The sequence below is a fragment of the Cenococcum geophilum genome, assembly GCF_001692895.1.
Source record: "Cenococcum geophilum 1.58 unplaced genomic scaffold K441scaffold_70, whole genome shotgun sequence".
NCBI lineage: Eukaryota > Fungi > Ascomycota > Dothideomycetes > Gloniales > Gloniaceae > Cenococcum > Cenococcum geophilum.
The window spans coordinates 678,216-699,265 of record NW_027137628.1 but is presented as its reverse complement, the minus strand read 5'-3'; the positions used below and the strand labels follow the sequence as shown (position 1 = coordinate 699,265).

Sequence of the window (21,050 nt, the reverse complement as noted above, 5' to 3'; positions counted from 1 at the left end):
TCAAAGGTTTACATTAAGCCGTTTCTTATTAATAACATAGTTAAGCTAGGTTTTCGATAAACTTAACCTGGGCATTTTCGTTTTTAAAAGGTGTAAAGAGTATTCTAGCAATAGTAGCCCGCTCTAGAAGTTTAAATTCCCGCCTTAGTAGTGTTAATACCTTAGTTAGGCCCTTCCTACTAAGCTGCCTAGCTATCTTAATTGTATTAATTAAGTCGTGGAATTTACAAATAGCGGTCATTAATCGTTCCCTCTATAACCTTTAATACGTTATGCTAATATTCCGCTTAGTCTCTTTATATTACTAGTATAATTTAGTGCCTTTAGCCTTAGTAACGGGGTAGAGGCCTTTACTATAAATAAGGTTTTTATATTCTTCTTATTCGTTATAAAGCGCTCTAAGCTTAGGGTTATTGCGGACTTCTTCTAGCTGGTCGTTATTGAGCTCTATAGGCGCTCGTCGATCTTATAATAGCCCTATTCTCGCGATAGATTTAATAAGGAGATCCTATAAAGGACTTCTAAAATAGATACTCTAGTAATTGCTTGTAATATATATTAGTATATAATATCTCTTATACATACTACTAAGATGGCCCATAGTCTGGTTCTGCTCTTCCGGAGTAAGAGTGTCTATCTATATAATTAATATATAACTAGGTCCAGAGGTGATTATTAAGCAGACCTACCGTTAATATTTTTACCTAAAGCCCATCGCAGCTGGTACAGCTCTAGTGCCTCCTTAAACCTAGTAATAAGCCCTAGGTGTACAAATATATTATAGTATTTAGCGTATAGAAAGGCCTTTTCTTTTATAACATTGCCACCCCTAGTTGTATAACTGACGTCGCAGAAGAATGGCTAATCTAGTACTTCGTCCTTCCACCCAATATATAGCACGTCGCGGTGCGCTAGTACCTTAAGGTTAAAGATATCTTAAATACTTGTAAAGTTATCTTAGAATGCGTCTTAACTAACGCCGACGGCTAAGATATACAAAACAATATAAAATGTAGGAAGGTCTTCTAGACGGAAGGTAAATTTCTTTCTATAGATTTACAGTTAGTAGGATATATTGTTTAGACACAGCACAAAGCTTACGGTTTACCATCCTTTTCTTTATTCTTAATATATTTTAGGTTTATATTTACCACAACCGTACTCTTATTAGAGTATTTCTTACTGCAAACAACTATAACGTTAATATTTTTAAACCAGACGGCTTTATTGCTGCCTTTAGCACTAGCGCTTTCCACTAAAGCGCCTAGTCTTGTGGCTATAGCTACGCTAAGTAGAAGAAGAAGCGAAATTTAGACTTAAATAAAGCCGTAGAGTGGCTTAATATCGTTAATCTAGAAAGCGTGGAGGATAGCATAAAGGTCTTAGACAAATATAGCGTACTTTTCCTTTTATAACTTGTCAAGCTTAAGGCTCAGGATCTACTTTTATAGCTATTAGCCTACCTTAAAGGAGGGGTAGGAACTTACATTGTAAATATCATTAAGGATATTACTATCTATCTAATGGCGTGTAAGGTCTATATAGCATATACTAATTCGTTTCCAATAGCTTCGTATTAAGCTCTCCTTCTTAATTTAAAAATTTCTCTTCCGCTAGCGGAGATATACTTTAAACACTATTGGGGCGTATTTACGCAGCTAATTATCTGCGGTTTTTTAGGTTTTCTTTTTAATCTTTAGGCAGTACCTAGTTTATAGTAATTAGAGGGTATAATAATAAGTTAGCAGAAATTTTTATAATTTATATCTCCCAGATTTCGCCTTCCCTCTTTTATAGTTTCTTAGTATAAGAAGTATGGTTCGGTTTCGCGGGTCCCTCCTCTTCTAATTTAGCAATGTCTTTTAATATTTCCTTAGCTTTAGAGTCCAATTCCACGTCTAATCCCGTATCTAACTCTGTATTAGACTCCGCATCTAATTCCGCATCTAATTCCGCATCTAATTCCATATCTAATTCCGCATCTAATTCCATATCTAGTTCTCCAGAATCTAAATCTATACTATCTTCTAAACGAATATATATATCTAGATCGGTGTCTATATCCGAGTCTAGACTTTAGAGTCATAAATTTAAGTTTTAATAAACGGCGGCGGCGTAGAGTACTCCTCTCCTCTCCGTCCTATAAGCCGGAGCAGCTACTTCAATAGGTATACCACCATTCTAGCGACGGCGAGTTTGCCAAATAGGTAAGGTAAGTATTATAGATAAGGATTAAATCGCGGGAGAGGAAGTGGAATAAGGATAGTAAAGGGAGAGAGAGAGGAAGTAGAACAAGAGTGGTAAAGGGAGGAAGTGTAGGGAGAAGGCGAGCAGGCCATTTCTTTAAGTAGACGCTGGCTTTTCTACATGGGCTATGCTATGTTAAATTAATGTAAGCGCCAACAAGCTTTGCTAAAGCTTGTGTCCCGTTTCTGCCCCTTTAGAATAATAGACGGGGTATAATAGGGATTGCTTAAGCGAACAGAGCTTCTTTAAAGCGGCGATGTGACAGGGTCTAAGCGAGGTGGGAATGCCGCCAAAAGCGGCGGCCAATAACCCCCAAAAACAGATGCATTCCCACCACCATATATATTTAACTAGTTATATTATATATTAGCGCTAAAAGAGCCTAGATACTTATACTTTTCCACTTCTTATCCTAAGGCGCGACTTAGCCCTAGGATAATTTATTTTCTAAGTTAACTAAAGGTAAGATGCTTTATGGCGACTAAGTATAATTTATAGAATAAGTATAACTTAAGGACCGAGAGGAGTTACAGCGGACCTTTTTAAAAGGGTAAGTTCGGCAATTCCTTTAAATATATCCCTTTTTTCTATATCTAAAACATTCTCTATTTATGGCTTATATTCTTTATTTATTAGTTTCTAAGGGTGTAGAGGATTAGGTAGCATTAAGGTCCATAGGGTTATATATAGGGCTTTTAGGTCTTAGAGACGGATCGCGCTTTAGGGTATATACTAGTTTTATAGAGTTTTAAACGCGAGGTATAGTTAGCTTTAGGGAATAAGTCTATTTATTATATCGAAGGTCCTTATTAATTTATTAATATATTATAGCAAATTCGGGTAAGTCCTTTAGCAGTTCTCTACCTACTAACTATACTCTAATTTTATCTAAAATAGCTTAGCGGAGGGCAGTAACTCTAGCGGCTTTATTCTAATCTAGTTTACTAATAAGGCCTAAAAATTCTAAAAAGAAGCTAGTAAAGTCTTGGTTCCGTTATTATAGGTTTTTAAGTTTAGTAATAGCTATATATTCGTGGCTGGCGTTATTATATATTCGTTTTAGTAGAGAGATAAAGATTTTGAAATTAACGAAGGTACCGTTATAAAAGAATGGGTTTATAGTTTATATAGCGTCTTTGCTTAAACGAGACATTCTATAGCTAATCTTGCTAGCTTTAGTAGGGTATTAGTTATAGTTTATTAAAAGTTTAAGACGGAGCTTAGTTATAAAGGGACGTAGGTTATTTTAATTTTTATTAAATATTAGATGGTTAGGGAGCTTTTTAGATTTTATAGTAGGTACTAGGTTTGTTATAGGTACGGGTTAAGCTACTATTACTAGTTTGGGGTTCGTATTTAATGGGTTAAGTTTATATATAGTTATTTTAATTTTATTTATAGGTGTTATTATTAGGGTCTCTAATGCGAGTACTTTGGCGTTATAGAGTTTTTTATATATTGCCTTAATTAATTACTAATGCTAAGCTTCTAGTATAGTTTGTTGCTAGGCCAAGGCATCTATAAAGGACTATTATATTATAGTCATTTATTCCCTAACTAGAGCTATAATAGTTAACGTGGCGGATTTAAGTTTGTTTGCTATTTTAAGGGTATTAGTATTAATATAATGTAATATAAGGGCGCGGAGAAACTTTAGGAAGATTTAAAGGAATAATATAAATTCTATCTAAATCTAAAGGTATATAGCTCTCGCTAAGAATAAGACGTTATGTAAAGAAGAGAAAGGAATAATAAGAGAATTATATCATTAAATAGTCAGGGGCTTGGTGGTTAATGCGTGCGTATATACGCATGCGGTCTTTAACGGACTTCGGTAATTCGATTGATTTAGCAGATTTTGGTTAAATCGTCAGAATTTATCTATCGAGTGTTTCACCGAGACATTCCTACTGTAACTAGGCTAGTCCCGTTACATATAGTTAGATAAGTTAGCTTCTATAATATCTATTTAGTTTAGGTTAAAGTATTATAGTATAGGCGCGGTAGTAAATATAACCTTTAGATAAATAAAGACCTTTTTATATTCCTTATTAAAGATAAAGGCTTTATTCTTTTAGGTTAGAGCTATAAGGGGTAAAACTAAGGCGGAGAAGTTATTAATAAACCATTAGTAGAAATTAGCAAATTCTATAAAGGCTCTTATATCCTTACCGTTCTTAGGTTCTTACTAGTTTATAATTACTTTAACTTTTTTTCAATCTATTTATATACCGTTTATAAAAATAAAAAGTCTAAGGTATAGGACTTTTGTTTTATAAAATTTGCATTTATTTATATCTAATTATAGACTAGCTCCTTATAGGGCTTATAAAATAAGATTAACGTATTTCCGGTATTTAGTTAGGTTATTACTATATATTAAAATGTCGTTAATATAAGCAGTATAGAAGATATCTAGGTAAGAACGTAGGGTATTATTTATATAATGTTAAAACGAGCTCGGAGCGTTTATAAAGCTAAAGGGTATTATTAAGGGCCAGCGGTAAATTAACACCCCCTAATTAATATGCGGACACCCCCTCCTTAATTGGTTTAGCTCCTTCCTAATTAAGTTAGAATATTATATGCGTTTAACTTGTTTACATCTGTATTGCGTTGCGCGCCTATGCCCAAAACATTACCTCGCATTCGGCCCACCTATCTATAGCCCTTAACCCACCCCCCTAGAAGGTGTACGACTTCCTAGAGGTTGCAATTAATGATATTAACAAGTTTACGAAAGGGCAAGGCTATATAGTAGTAACTTTTTGAACTAAAACTGGTAAGTAAACGCCACCCACTGTGCGCAAGATATGGCTTTAATGTGCTAAAGGCCGTGCCTATATTAATACCTCTAGAGAACGCCTTACTAGCTCCCGCATAATAGAGTGTCCTTTTAAAGCTATATTAACGCGTACACTAATTAGATGGGGCCTAGAAGTAAAGGATCCTAATTATAATTACCCAGCAGCTGTTGACCTAATTGCTCTACTATAACACTGTTAGCGTTTTTATAATATAAATAGGACGATTGCAGATATATTAGGTAGTAGTATTAGGGCTACTAAAATACTTACAAATTTACTGAAGAAGGACATTATAATTAGTATTTAAGATATTTATAATGAACGAAAGTTAAATAAGAAGAGACTCCTTGGAGGCCTTACCCCAATTTAAGCATTAATTAAATCTCTTAGCGAGCACGGTAGCGACGATCCTGACTTAAAATACTACTTTGCGTATAAGGAAGACGATAGCAATTAAGTTAAATATTTATTCTTTGCCTATCTAGAATTAATTAAATTCTTTTAGAAGAACCCTAATATTTTACTACTTAATTATACTTACAAAACGAATAAGTTTAAGATGCCCTTTCTGTATATAGTAGGGGTTAGTAATACTAGGCAGAACTTTAAGCTTACTTACTGCTTTCTACCAGGCGAAATAGAAGTTGATTGTAGCTTTGTAATTTAATAGCTTTACCTTCTCTACTACCGCTATAATTTAACGCCTAAAGTCGTGATTATGGATAAGGAATAGGCGCTTAAGAATGCACTACGCGTGTACTTTCCTAGAGTCCCTTAGCTCCTTTGCCTGTGGTATGTCGCTAAGAACGTCCTTATATATGCGTAAAGTAACTAAGTAATATAAGGAGACTTATCTGATAAGGAGAAGGAAAAGATTTAAGAGTATTGTGATAAGTTTATAAAGCGCTAGGTAGACTGCTATAGCTAAAATATATTAGAGAAGTTTATTATAGCCTAGAACTAACTTATAGAGGACTATAGCGATTAGGAATAGCTAATTAACTACTTAAAAGATAAGTGGTGGCTATATTATAGAGAGTTTGTTACTTACTATATAGATCTATATATGCATTTTGGAAATAGGTAAGTTAAAAAGTTATACTATGTAGAATATATTGGCTAATTGGCACGCCTTTAAATTAACTATAATACTATAAGATATCTTTAAGCCCTTTCTAGGATATAAAGGCATGTCTATCTCTCGCACGGCACGAACAGGTCATAGTCCATTTCAAATATATTAATTGTGGGGGGTGTAGGCCTATAGGGCGGGATCTAGGCGATATCCTAGCGTTTATAAGGCTTTTTAGGCCTAAACTTTGGAGATCTGGCCTGAATCCTACCCGGTGCCCCTAATGGGATAGCCCGCCGCTAGACCTAAACAGGACTACAAGTAACTAATCTAATGTACATTGTAAGGGGGGTGGGTGGGTGAAAAGAACGACCTATTAAGTGTAGTTGTAAGTAATGATGTTATTAACCGTGTTGAACATCTGGTTGAATACCTAAGTTGCAGGGTTTTTAGCTAAGTAATGTATAGACACGTAATATCTATCTCTCGCACGGCACGAATAGGTTATAGTCCATTTTAAATATATCGATTGTGGGGGGTGTAGGCCTATAGGGTGGGATCTAGGCGATATCCTAGCGTTTATAAGGCTTTTTAGGCTTAAACTTTGGAGATCTGGCCTGAATCCTACCTGGTGCCCACTAGCGAAGCGCCTGCTACCTATAAAGAATTGAGTTAAAACGGGAGCGATTTCCGTAGTATAAACTATGTGATGAAATTAAGACATTATATAAGGAAAGAAGGTAAGGGAATAAGGAGAATGGGTATATATCGTTGACTTGGTCGCTTGGTTAACACGTTACCACGGTCCTGGCAGAATTCGGTAGATTTAGCAAAATTTTGTAGAATTTGGCAGACTTGGCAGAATTCGGCAGACTTGGTAGAATTTGGCAGACTTGGCAGAATTTGGCAGAGTTTGGTAGAATTCGGCAGACTTGATAGAACTTAGTAGAGGTTATGGATATTGCTAATATTGCGGGTGTTGCGAATATAGGATAATCTTGTGGTGGTAGGCAGAGTATAGTAGAATGCGGCAGATTGCGGCAGAATGCGGCAGGTAGCGTGTGTAAGGTATTATGGGGTGGTCCCGTAACAGAAAGTATAGAGTCCCTATTTTAGGCTTCCCTAGCTAGTATAGGCATACTCCGCTGGAAATTTAAGTTTAATTAAAGTTGTTTAGTTTCTAAGGTGTTGTAGTAAAGTTTTACTATATCTGATGTCCATTGACCTAACTACGCTGTTTGTGACTCTGTAAAGCTATAATTATGCGTATGCTGCGCTGTACCCCTACGGAAGGAGTGGTTAGAGTAGCCGTTAGGCAGGATGCTGCTAGCGGCTAGGTGGGTTAATAGAATCTTATGTACTACTAGCGCCGAAAATGCTTTATTATTAATGCTGAATAATAGATCTAATAGAGGCCGGGGGTTACGGTTAAATAACCGTATTATCGCGGCTATGGGGTATAGACGATCTCCTAGTATAGCGGCGATCTAGATATTAACGCTATTATAGGTTTTATCTGTCTTGCTCCGTTTTAGGTAGAAGACTATTAAATGGCCGTTAGGGGCGATCCTGATATTATTACGGAGGGCCCTCGTAGTGCTAAAGTCCTTAGCTTTCCTATTTGGGTACGTAATCTCTCCTATATATAGGAAACCCGTAAACGCTATTGTAAATGCCGCGTCTATGTTTATATCTGCCTTATAGGGTCTAGAGGTAATAATCTTGTCTAAGATGTCCTTTGTAATTGGTAGTTTGGTCTTTTTAGTAAATAGGAATAGTAATATAGCCCCCACTAGGGCCCTTTTAATAGTATAGTCTTTAAAGGCGGCGATTAAGTGACCTAGGTTTATATAACGAGATTAGATTACGGAGATATAGTTAAAGAGGGTTTCTGGCTTAATCCTACCTATTAGAGGGGCGGCTATACTAAACGCTCGTTAGGTAATCCACTCCCCTAAGTTTATCCTCTTAGTCGGATATAGTAATAAACCGTTTAGGGCTAAGAAGGCCTCCCAGCTCTTAATAGCGGAGGAGTAGCCTTTCCTTATGTTGGCTGCCAAGCTATGCTATATAAGTAGTGAAAAGTAATAAAACCTACTAATCTCACTCTAGAAGGTTAGGGGGGGTTAATTAAATGACTCTGGGTTAACTATAAGAGTTAGCAGCCACTTAGAGGAGAGATATTATTTTTCTAGTAAGAAGCCTTTATTTATCCGGCAAGAAGCCGTCCTTTATTTGGTAAGAAGCCGTTATTTATTTAGCAAGAAGCCGTTATTTGTTTGCTACTTAGGGTACAGTAATAATAATTTCTTGCGGTTAAATCGCGAGAGAGTATTAGTAAGCCTATTATTGGCGCTAGAGACCTATGTGGTTATTATAGTAATATTATTTGTTATTAAGGATATAAGTATCTCTTGGAGTAATCGGTTTCTAGAACCTTTTATAACATTATTCTAAATGCCGCTGTAAGTAACTATATTATCTATATGAATATAGAGAGACCTATGCCGCTAGATTAATAACTACTTTTTGAATGCCTTCGCAATAGTATATATCTCTTTTGGGTTAATATAGTTATCCGCCTGGTCTAGTGGGGGATAATAGCTAAAGGCCTGGGCCTGGGGTAGGGAAGCCGCGTAATTAGGCCAGTAGCCGTTCTCTTTGCTAAAGTAGAAGCCTCTATAGCCTTTAAGTGATAAGGCGTTAGTAAATAAGTGAAACTGCGGCCTCTTCTTGTTATTAAAGAATAGTATACCGTTACTTAATATAAGAACCTTAAGCTAGAGGTTAAGGTCTTCTTTTAGCTCTAGGGGGAGGCGTTAGGGCATATTTCTTAATAACCTAGTAGGCTATTTTATTATGAAGTCCTATAAGGAGCGAGAGTATAAACGCCTAAGGCGGATAACTCTTGTACACTATGCTAGGCGGCCCGCTAGTTATTAGGCTTACTATAATAATAGCCAGCCCTTTTAGAGGGCTTTGGTTACCTAATTAATAGCTTTCTATTGCTTAGCTAGTGAGAGTTTTATCTCTATTACTATAGTGTTAATAGTATAACCTAATACTTTAGCCTCCGTACCTTTAATATTCTTAATATTATTTTGGGGTACCCCTAGCTGGTTAGTAACTAAGAGGTATACCTCCCTTAGTAACGGCAGTATAGTCGGACACTTAACTACAAATATAAAATTATTAAGGTAGTGGTTAATAGCGGGGTTAATCTATTATGCTAGGATCTAGTAGAGACCTTTGGCGAATAAGTTAAAAAGGAATAGGGCTGTTTGTAAGCTAAATAGCAGATAGCATTCGATGTATATAACTCCCTTTTAGATAAAGCCGAGTAGGTAACGTGACTGTACTAAAACGGGCACCATCCAGAAGGTATCTTTGATGTTTTGTTTAACTAGGTAGCAGCCTCTACTAGCTATAATTATGTATGCTAGTATAGTCTCTATCTGGGTATAGTGTAGTGCTGCCTAGGTTGGGTCGATAGAGTTATTAACTGAAAAGCCCTTGGGTAAAGAGAGGTCGTAAATACGGCGGAAGCCGCTATCTGCCTTAGGCACTAGGCCTAGGGGTGAGGTAACTATAAAGTTAGTGGCCTGTATACGGCCTAGGGCTAGGTTGGTAATGATCTTTTTAGAGATAAGGTCTTCGTTATCGTGTAAGGAGAGGTGGTTTTTGTAGATATTAGGTAGTATAGGTAATAAGGGACCTATCTCCGCCCTATAGGTGAGGATGCCTTGCAAAATTGCTAGGAGATTTCTAGGGTACCCATGAAGGAGCGTGCTCTAAGCGAGAGGTTTTAAAGGTGATAGTAAGTTAGCTAGGAAAGTCGTTTATAAGTAAGTTTTAAAAAGAGGTACTAAATTAGGCCTGCCTTGGAGCCTTGGCGTCTATAGTAGGTCTATCTAGATAGTTAAACCTAGGAAGATGTCTTTATCTACCATTAAATCCTAGGTCTGACTACTTACGGTAGTAAGCTACCTAGGGCACGACTTTAATAGGTGGTTTTTGTTATATTTAAAGCATGCGTGGCGATAACGATATAGATCTTCTCTATAAGCCTACTGGTTGTTCTAGCTATAATAGGGCTTACTAGAGGGGAGGGGAGGGGAGGTATTCTTTCGCGATCTTTTTGATGCTATACTACGGACTTTAAGTCCCTGGCTCTATGCCTTTATATTAGCTGCCCAGTAGTATGGGGCCTTAAACTAGGTAGGTATGTCCTAGTTACTAGGCTTAAGCTAATTGCGATCCATAACATACCTATAGTAGTTAAGCGCGAGGTCTAGGATAGAGGTCCAGTTATAGGTCGCGAAGTAGTCGCGGATCTTATTTATCTAGAGCAACATCCTTATATGGAGGTTAGTTGGGTATATACAGAGAGTGCTTACGATCACTACGTAGTTCGTAAATCCAGTAAACCAAACCTCCTTATTCTTGTAGACCTTACGGCTAATAGTAGGTCTCTTTAAAACAAGCTTTCCGTTTTTAATAGTAGCTATATTAGAAAGGTTTGGGCGGCTAGAGTGTACCTATAGACGGGCTAGGTTCTCTAGGCGGAAGGATCCTTTTTATATATTATAGAGGTCTCTTCTGGCTAGGCTAGGGAGGTTGAGCTTAAGTATGCCTAAGCCTTCTGGTAGGTTATAGGACTTACCTGGTTTATCTGCCTTAGTAATAGAGGTGTACTCTAGTGGAGTAGGCTGCTTTAGAGCGGCTAGCCTTACCTGGTGAAGCTCCTCTTCCTATTTCGTCTTTCGGATCCGTGCCTGTTTCTCCTACTCTCTCTTTTAGATCTCTAGGTTATAGAGTTATTAGGACCTCTCGTTTTATTTCCTAGCTCTTTCTTCTTCTAAAGATAAAACCATAGTATATTCGGTAGATGGGATAGTAGTAGATAAGGAGGTAGATAATAGGGCGGTTAAGCGAAAAGTTTTTAAACGGGTGCTATTAGCTGGAAAGTCGGTTATAGGCCTTGATAATTATCGCCACTAGGAACACTAATCGCAAGCAATCTATGATGAAAAGAACGACCTATTGAGTGCAGTTGTAAGCGATGATGTTATTAACCGTGTTGAACATCTGGTTGAATACCTGAGTTGTAGGGTTTTCGGCTAAGTAATGTATAGACACGTGACATATATCTGTAAGCACCTCCGCGATTTATATTATTAAAATTAGTTATAGTTAAACAGTATGGTGGTTGCGTAGAAGTAGGTAAATAAAGCTAATCTAAATGTTCTTTAATCTAGAGTTATATTATGACTTAAGGGTGCGCACGCTAAATTAAAGCGCTACCTTTAAGTTTCTACTGGCGACTTACTTAACGTTGTATTGAATATTAAGAACTTTATTAAGAACGATGTAAATAAGTATACGGTAACTACGGCATAATATTAAGACAGCCTACTATATAATGTTCGCAAACCTAAGTTCGAAGATATCTTATATAAAGTGATACCCTAGGGCCTTTACCACCTTAAGGCCTAACTAAAGCTTGTAAAGTCTACTAATTACTAGCTAAGTTATAGTGGCTCTTAGACTGCTGTATACGGCCTCCCCTGCTACTATATACTCTACTAATAGCTATACTAAAGCGCCACCTTTATACTTAAAATTAAGCTTACCGAAATTAATAAATACTAGTGGTTTGATTGCTCTTAGCTAGATCCTCCTACTGGTCTACCTATTAATTCTCTACTACTTATTTAAGAGCCTTTAATTGTTAAGCGTTGCCGCGGCCGCCTAGCTGGCTCTATAACTTCTAATTGGGTTAATATATTGACTTACCGCGAGCTATTAGTATTTAAATAAAATACTAGATATACTATGCGCGGGCGCGGGCGTGGCCGTGGCCATGGACGTGAACGTAGGTGTGCTTATAGAGGTAACTTACAGACATTAAGCAGAGGTGGTAGCACTTAAATTAGTTTGCGTGATGCCTTATAAAGTACCGCATAATCCGATTAATTAACTTAGGAGCAGGTGGGTAATACTTTAGGTGGTAAGAGTAGTGGTGGAAGTGTTGGCGGTAGGGCTTATAGAGGCCTAGGTAACTTACCTTTTTAGGAGGATTTTATTAAGGGCTCCTTTGGCGCATTTTAAATCTAATTTGGACTCTACTACTTGTACTATAACTAAAATTAAGACTTGATTGTGGTGTTGCAGTTATAAAAGTTATATTTTGATAATTTGATTTTCGCGATGCAGATGTAAACAAGTTAAACGCATGTAATATTCTAACTTAATTAGGAAGGAGCTAAACCAATTGAGGAGGGGGTGTTTGTATATTAGTTAGGGGGTGTCCGCATATTAATTAGGGGGTGTTAATTTACCGCTGGCCTTACTAAGTACTTAAATGGTCAATATTAGGTACAAAATGCAGTAAGCTATTTATCTCCTTTTATAATGCGGAGGCGGTTAAATATAGAGATAATATTAAGCTTTATGTAGTGTTAGGTGAAACCTAAGTAGATAGTTATATAGCTGTAAGGTATAGGCGACCCTAGGGCAACCTAGGGGTGACTCGCCTGTAAGGTACGTGCTCTATACATACCTAGGGAAAACCCTTCCTACCTTATATATAGACCCTCCTTTTCCCTTAAGGATTTGTCTCTGTCTATACAATATACCTATTGTTCTATTATTAGACTCCCTATCTATATTCTTACCTTATATTCAAATTCTTACTAATCCCCTTAGGAGGGTAGCCGGTTTAATTTTTCTATAATGCCTCTAAAAAGAAAACTGACGCCTATACTTAACGGTAATACGCTAGCAATATAACCGCAGAATGCCTTAGAATTTAGTATAGACGAAACCGCTAGAAGTATACTAGTAGCATCTAAGCTATTTTCCAAATCTTAAAACGACTAGATATCTATAAACGCTAGAGATTAGTTTAACTTATATACCTAGGCTTAATAGGAGCTTAGTAAGGTTACTAGCGTCTTACCTAATACCGCTAATATAAAGGAGCTAGATAAGCTGGCTAAGAAAATAGTTAACTTATAGAGCATTATTGATTTAACAAAGCCCTCCTGTCGCCTCTTTAGTAAAGAGTATAAGTTATACGGCGAACGTATACGCCAAATAAATCTTAACGCCCTAGTTAAGAAGTTATTACCTAATATTAGCGGTATTACTTAACAGTATTTTAACTGGTAGATCGCTGTAGTTAAGAACCAATTTAAGGTTAATAACGCTAATTATAACTGTAAGCGACGCACGTGCTAGGCCATTAAAGGTCTTATAAAAGAGAAGATAATCGCCTAATTAGTTTATTGCCGGTTAGGTACTAAGGATAAGGGTCCTTTACTATAGGACGAATTTAAGACTATAGTCCAAGACCAGATTAGGAACCCTATAGTAAGANNCTTTAANAACGCTATAATATACTATANNGCTNTTATAAAGGAGAACTANAGGTTNNACGTCTTCCTAGCCCATATATATAGCTTAGAGGACCTCTTCTTATATACCCCTTTTGTTAATCCTAAACAATAGGTAGACTTTTAGTTCTTATATCTCCTAGCCTACTTATAAGTAGAGCTCTTTTACCAGAACTTCGCCTAACGGGTAAGAATTACTAAAGACCTCTTTAACGAAATCTGCTAAATAGAGCAATTGCTTAATACTATAAAGCTTGCGGAAGATCGCGTAAGTAGCAGCGGTAAATTATTACGTATAAAGCGCGGCCGCAGCATAGGCTCTATAGAGTTAGGCTTAGGGAATAGAACTTAAAAAGGGTAACGCTTTTCTAAGTAAACTCCTAGGGAGACTACCTAAAAGCTAGATAGCTTAGGGGACCCCCTAAACGCTAGTGCTATGCAGGCGAGTTAAAGGACCGTAGGTAGCCACTATAAGGAACACTAGAAGTAGGCTAATAAAGAGAAGTTAGCTCGGGCTTCGGAAAACCTAAAGCCCTAGTAGTGTATCTCTTTTAACTGTAACTAGGGCCTAATATAGAGGAAAAAAAGAAACGTATTATGGTATATATTGTAATAGATACGCCCTAGGGCGAAGTCCGCCTATATACTTTATATAATAATAGGTACTAAATTAACCTCATTAATTAAGATATTATCCGTAGGTTTAACCTACCTATACGCTATATACTATATTTATATAAACCTATCGCATGTTTCCTTAATAGCAACTAGATAACAATTTAGGATACCTATAACTTAATAGTTACCACTAGCGACTCCTAGGGTACCTTTCGCACTATTAGCCCGCAGACCTTTTAGGGCGGCTTATTTAATAGTTATAATATAGTTCTTAGATAGGATTAGCTTACGGAAGTAGATTTATTAATTAGCTTCCGTTCTAGACAGTTTATTTAGGGTACTTCGGACCCTAGACGCCTTTAAATAGTCACCCTTAACGCTCTCCTAGTAGATATTAAGGCTAGCGAAATAGTCTATTTGCTATAGCTAGAAGACCCCTTTTCTACGCTAGTTATAAACATAATAGAGGACCTATTGTTACTAGTAGCGAGTACCTATACAGACCCTTTAGATGTAGAGATACTGGTTATAAACATAGTAGAGGACCTACTATTACTAGCAGCGAGTACTTATAGAGACCCTCTAGTGCCGGCGCAGATCACCTTTTTTTTTATATATCCATTATATTATACTATATACAATACTGCGCATGCAGCCTTGGGCTATAGCGCTATAGTTCTATATATATAAATCCTTTCTAGGTAGCTTAATATATACTAGTAGCTATATCCTAGTAGTTTATAAACCCCTAAACTAGGGGTTTATAGTTTCCTAGTAGAATACTAAGATACTATAACTACTAGGGAATAAAAAATGGTAAGAAAAACTATAAGAAATCCTAACCCCTATCCCTATCCTTTTGCTCTCTACTATCTTTTACCTAGAAGCCTAGTAGGAGTTACCTCCTTCTAGACTCCTATAAATTTATTTCTTTCATAGAATCTTTTACGCTAGTACTATGTACTAGTTTAGCTGCTTTAAGATTCTTACAGTCTTTACTATTAGTAAAGTGTTTTTCTTTACAATTAATATAAAGAGGGGTGGTATGCTTATAAGGCCTGCCGCTTATTAAGCAGGTAGAATAGCAGTAGTCTTTAGATAGATATGCAGCCGCATAATATCTATAGGCCCTAGTAGAGCATTTGTCTCCTATATGGCCAAATTTTTGGCAGCTATTACACTGCGTAGTAGGAGAGACTTTGAGGTATTTTACTACCTTAGTAGCTGTACCTGCAATTAATATCTCTTTTTGCTTAAGGATTTCTTGTCTTTTTTCTTCGTTCTCTATAGTAAAAACTATAGAGCCAAATCTAGTCTATAGATCGTGTCTTTTTACACTAGATAAGATCTATCTAGGTAGTCCTTATATCCTTATAGGATTAAAAGTCTCAATTTCTTCTTTTAGAAGCTTAGAGCCTTCTTCTCCTAAGAAAGGTAGGGTAGGAACCCTATAGGCTATAATTTAAGCCCATAGTTCTAGTTTTTATTCTCTTAAAAAGGTAAAGCAGTTATACCAGATTTCCATATATTTAACTAGGAAATCTGCATTATACTCTTCCGTAGTTATAAGGAGAATATTTTGTTTTCCTTTAGTTCTAGCTATAGGTGCTAAAACCGGTTTTTCTACTTGCAGTTTTAATGCAAATAGTTAATTGACTTTGTTTCGTATAGAGAAGGTATCTAAAGGTTAGTCCTTTTGGTCTATAATTAAGACTAGCTTTCTTTCTTATAGCTATTTTTTCTTACTTCTAGTAGAAGTAGAAGGGGTAGGTAGTGATGAGGAGGGTAGAGAGGATAAAGTAGGGAGGTCCTTCTTTAGCCTCTCTGCGTAGGTTTCTTTAGTAGGGGCTACCTCCTTATGGAGAGCTCTTACTTCTTTAACTAGTCCTTTTAGGACATCTTTTATCTTTTCTTTTCCTTTTATAAAGGGGTTTTCTCCTACTAGGACACTACGTGTATAGTCCTCTAGCTATTTAACTTGTTCCTTTTTATCTTTTTCTTCTTTTTCTTCTAGCCCTTTATAGGCCTGGGTTAGGCTATCTAAAGCCTTTTATAGGTATTGTTCTTGAGAAAGAGGAGAGAAAGATATACTAGGTATACCAGCCATAAAAGTTATTAGTTTAGTTGTCTTTTTTGCAGGTTTTTAGTTTTCTTTTTCAGTAGAAGACTAAGGATGTCCTCTTTTTTCTCCTGTCCCAAATAGGCTAGGAGAAGGAGAAGGGCCAGAAAAAGTGAATGTAGATATATACTCATTATCACTTATTTCTATAGGAGGTTTCTTTTTAGGCCTACCGGGCCTTGGCATTGTGTGTCTTATTAGGGGGTTCTCCTAGTTTTTACTATCCTTATACCCTTTCTCCTTACTAATCCTACTAGAAGATTTCTGGGGAGATTAGGCTAAGAGGTAGTAGGGAAACTAGCCCCTATTTTGTAGTTTTGGTATTGGTGGTATTAGTAGTAGTAGTAGTAGTTTTAGTATTCCTGTCCGTGCCTCGCTTATAAGCTAGGGCCACCCTTAAAGAAATTTTTCTGTTAGGAGAAAGGGGGTAAAACGATAAATAAATCCACCTCTAGCTCGCTAGACAGTAGGAATTAGATCTTAAAAGTTAGAAAATCGATTGTTTTTGATGGTAAGATGGGTATGCGTAAGTTTTGGAGTGTGGCGCTACCTTTTGGTAAGGTTGCATGTGTGGTGTAATCTTAAATCACCTATATATAAGGGGGAGGTGATTAAAACCCCGAAACTATTAAGTATATTTATAGTAGAGCTATATATACTCTCTATATAAGCATACCTATAAAACGTATATTAGCTGTACCCTTCTCTCTACTAGCTTCTAGAAGTACACTACTATATAATAATCACTTTGACCTCCGTAGCCTTAGGCCTACTAAAGGTATATAAGGAGGAAATTAAGGTCTTCTTTAATAAGCTAGCAAGTATGCTACTGTAGAACTTTAAGTACGAATATATAATTAACTTAGAAGAAGGCAAGACGCCATTATAAATGCCCCTCTATAACCTCTTATAAAAAGAGTTATAGATCTTATAAAAGTACCCAGACAATGCTCTTAAAAAGGGCTGGATTAGGCCTAGTAAGTCGCCTACTAGAGCGCCTATCCTCTTTATACCGAAAGTAGACAGTATAATACAGCTATACGTTAACTATAGACGCCTAAATAAGATCACGATTAAAAATCGGTACCCCCTACTGCTGGTCGGCGAGCTCTTTAATAGGCTTAGCTATGGAAAGATATTTATAAAGCTAGATCTTTATAATGCGTACTATAGGATTTATATTAAAAAGGGAGANNAATAGAAGACCGNATTTAAGANANGCTATNGTTACTTTAAGTANCTANTAATGCCCTTTAGTCTTACTAACGCCCCTATAACTTTTTAGAGCTATATTTATAAAGCTCTAGAAACCCTAGTAGATACTATCTATATAGTTTACCTAGATAATATTNTTATNTACTTAANTAANAAGGATAAGCACGTTAAGNACGTTAAGTAGGTACTNNAANAGCTNNNCGCTTAGGGCCTATACGCTAAACTATTAAAATATATCTTTTATACTAAGAACGTTAAGTTCCTAGGCTTTATTATTACCCCTAGGGGTATTATAATAGACCCTAACCGCGTAAAAGCTATTAAGGAATAGCCTAAGCCTAAGTCCTATAGAGATATCTAGGTCTTCCTTAGCTTTGCCAACTTCTATAGGCGATTGATCTAGAACTACTCGGATACCGCATACCCCCTATACGTATATCTTATATAGGCATATCACAACCCAACGTTAGATAGGGAGAAGAAGAAAAAGCGCAAGTTAAAAGGGCCTACTAAATGGTATTAACCCTAGTCCTAGCTTAATAACGCGTAGTAGGCGTTCTATAAGCTACGCGCTGCGTTTATATAGGCTCCTTTACTTTGCTACTTTAACCCTAATTTACCCCTAATAGTGATTACTAATACTTCTAACTATGCCTATAGTGGTATACTTCTGCAGCCTTTAGGGTAAAAAGATTAACTCTACTAGTACCTAATCGCCTACTATAGTTAGAAGCTTACTAGTCTAGAAGTATAGTATAATACGCATAATAAAGAACTACTTACTATAGTGCAATGCTTTAAGACGTAGCGCCATTACCTTAAATACGCCGCGTATGTAACGCATATACTTTGCAATTATAATAATCTTAGGTACTTTATAACCACTAAGAGCTTATCTACTTACTAGGCCTAGTACGCTAAGAAACTAGCTAAGTTTAATTTTAAGATTAAATATAAGCTAGGTAAAGTAAATCCCGCTAATATACTATTCTGGCGCCTAGATTATACTAAAGGCTTTAAAGATAGTAGTAAGAGGATAATCCTTAATACTATACTGCCTATATTATAGTAAAAGCTGCGGGTTATAGGCCTTATAGGCGGCCCTAGTGCTACTATATTAAACTAGTAAGTAGCATACGTATAGTATTGAAGTGACCCTTACAAACTTAGCGCCGGCGGATTAGAGTGTCCTACTATTCTCTTTAAGACTACTCTAACTAACCTAATAGCGCTTAACCCTAGGGAAGACCCCTTAGCCTAGGCTATAGTCCCCTATAATAACCTAGTAAGTCACCTATATATTATATATTACTTTGCTAGCACCGACTTTACGCAAAGTCTTATGCTATAGTAAGAAGTAATAGTAGCTGCTTTAGCTAAAACAGTATTTATAGAATAACCCCCTAAGTTACTAGTTAATTTTATTTATAGAGTATAAAAAGGGACGCCTTTATACGCTCTATATATAATTAGTTAACCTAAAAATAAGTTCCTACTGGTAATAAGAACTATACCCTTAATAATTAAGGACTCTTAAGGTAAAATAATAAGGTCTAGGTGCTGAATTGCATACTACTATAATAGGAGATCCTTAAGCGGAATTATAATAATTCTATAGGCGGCCACTATAGTTTTAACTATAGTTTTAAGGTAATTGCGCGGAAGTATGCTTAGAACGGCCTTACCTAAGACCTCCGCAAATACCTAGATAATTATAATACCTACTAACGCTCTAAATTGCGCTGCTATAAACCCTATAGTAAGCTGCAGCCTCTCTAGGCCCCTACCCGAGCCTAGTGGCATTATTTACTTAACTTTATTATGGATTTCTTAGAGTCTAAAACTCCTAATAGCGTAGAGTATAACTCCGTCCTTATCCTTATAGACCGTTTTATAAAGCTAGTACGCTATTATCTAGTGCGTAAGATAATTAATGCTACGCAACTTATAGAACTTTTATTTAGAGTCTTTATATAAATAGGGCCTTTAGATAATATTATCTCTAATAGGGGTAGTGTATTTATAAGCGAGTACTAGAGTACTATATGCTACTATCTCCACGTTTAATATAAACTTAGCACTATATTCCACCCGTAGATAGATAGTTAAATAAAGCGTTAGAATTAGGAGCTTAAGGTATACCTATATATATTCACGAACTAGGAATAGTCTAATTGGGCCTCCCTACTTAAAGAAGTAGCCTTTGCCTATAACTCTAAGGTTTATGCTATAATAAAGCGTTTCCCTATTAAGCTCGCCTATAGCTAGCTACTAAACGTCCTAGATGGAGTCTTAGATAGCGTTTAAGACGCCTAGTAAGGTAGGGAGAGGTTTAAGTTAATAAATGTCTAACTCGCAGAGACGTATTTATAACGCCTACGCCTTATATATAAGGCAGCGGCGGCGTTAATAATGTACGCCTAAAAGCTTTAGGTAAAATACTATAATCGTCACTACCTGGCCAAGTACTTTGCCGTTAGTAAATAAGTCCTACTTTCCTCTAAGAACATCCGTATAAAATGCCCCTATAAAAAGCTTAACTATAAGTTTATAGGACCGTTTTAGATCCTAGAGTGTATAGGGCAGTAAGTATATAAGCTAGAGCTTCTACCTACTATGGTATAGCTCTACCTAGTCTTCTATATCTCCCTACTAGAGCCTTATAGATTACGCCCTAGGTTTTAACCCCTAGTAGTAAAAGAGCTTAAGGAAGGTAGCTGGGAAGTAAAAGTAATTATCGCCTACTAGGATCGTACTAGATAACTATAGTACCTTATTAAATAACTAGGATAGCTAAATAAGTATAATAAATGGAAATATAAGATAGAACTTAAGAATTGTTAATAACTGCTAGATAAGTACCGTAAGTGGAATACCCTAGCCTTATAGCTAAAGCGCAGGCAAAAAGTAAGTGCTACTATTAAAATATAACCTGTATTAAAGCGGAACAGAGGATGTTTAAAGGGATTAAAGAATAAGTAACGATTACTGTAACTTATAGGCGAGGCTACGGCATATACTAGCAACGAAGCTTAATTTAAAAAGCATCCTTCCTAAACCTAGTTTGTTACTCTATACTAGCTAAGCAGATTGTTTATATATTAGAAAATAGGCCTGTTTATAACTAGGGTCCATTTAACTAAGGTCTATAACCTGCTAGTAACCCGCTAGTAATAACCTATACCAACAACTTATACTATTCTACATATATGCTATATAGATAACGCACAAGGCTAAAACATAGGTTAGCGGCGGGTTTAATAGGTATATAGCCTTACCGTCCTAATCTGGCTGTATATAAATAACCTATAACCTACCCGCGAAGTATATACGGCGCTACGCCGGTATAGCGTAAGGCTAAAGCAGGGTTAGTGGCGGATTTAATAGGTATATAGCCTTACCGTCTATAAATCTGGCTGTATGTAAATAACCTATAACCTACTTGCGAGGTATTAGCGATCTACCTACGCAAGCGAGCTTTAGAATATTTCCGGTCTACTAAATTTAGGCAACGGTATTAAGCTCCACTAGCTCTACCTATTAAATAGACTAATTAGGATTTTCTATACCGGGTA

The 21,050-nt window shown here is 36.5% G+C and overlaps 3 protein-coding genes across 3 annotated transcripts; all 3 read right to left on the bottom strand.

Annotated features, from left to right (window-relative positions):
- Positions 1-88: 88 nt before the first annotated feature.
- Positions 89-253, bottom strand: K441DRAFT_521781 (uncharacterized protein; the record flags this gene model as incomplete). Its single annotated transcript, XM_067642146.1, has 1 exon — positions 89-253. A coding segment is annotated over one exon (165 nt), but the record flags the coding sequence as incomplete, so codon positions are not given.
- A 282-nt stretch (positions 254-535) lies between these two features.
- Positions 536-837, bottom strand: K441DRAFT_589527 (uncharacterized protein; the record flags this gene model as incomplete). Its single annotated transcript, XM_067644775.1, has 2 exons — positions 536-633; positions 690-837. Coding segments are annotated over 2 exons (246 nt in total), but the record flags the coding sequence as incomplete, so codon positions are not given.
- A 260-nt stretch (positions 838-1,097) lies between these two features.
- K441DRAFT_589484 (uncharacterized protein) lies at positions 1,098-1,310 on the bottom strand (the record flags this gene model as incomplete). The annotated part of the gene is made up of 1 exon (XM_067644771.1): positions 1,098-1,310. A coding segment is annotated over one exon (213 nt), but the record flags the coding sequence as incomplete, so codon positions are not given.
- Positions 1,311-21,050: the final 19,740 nt, after the last annotated feature.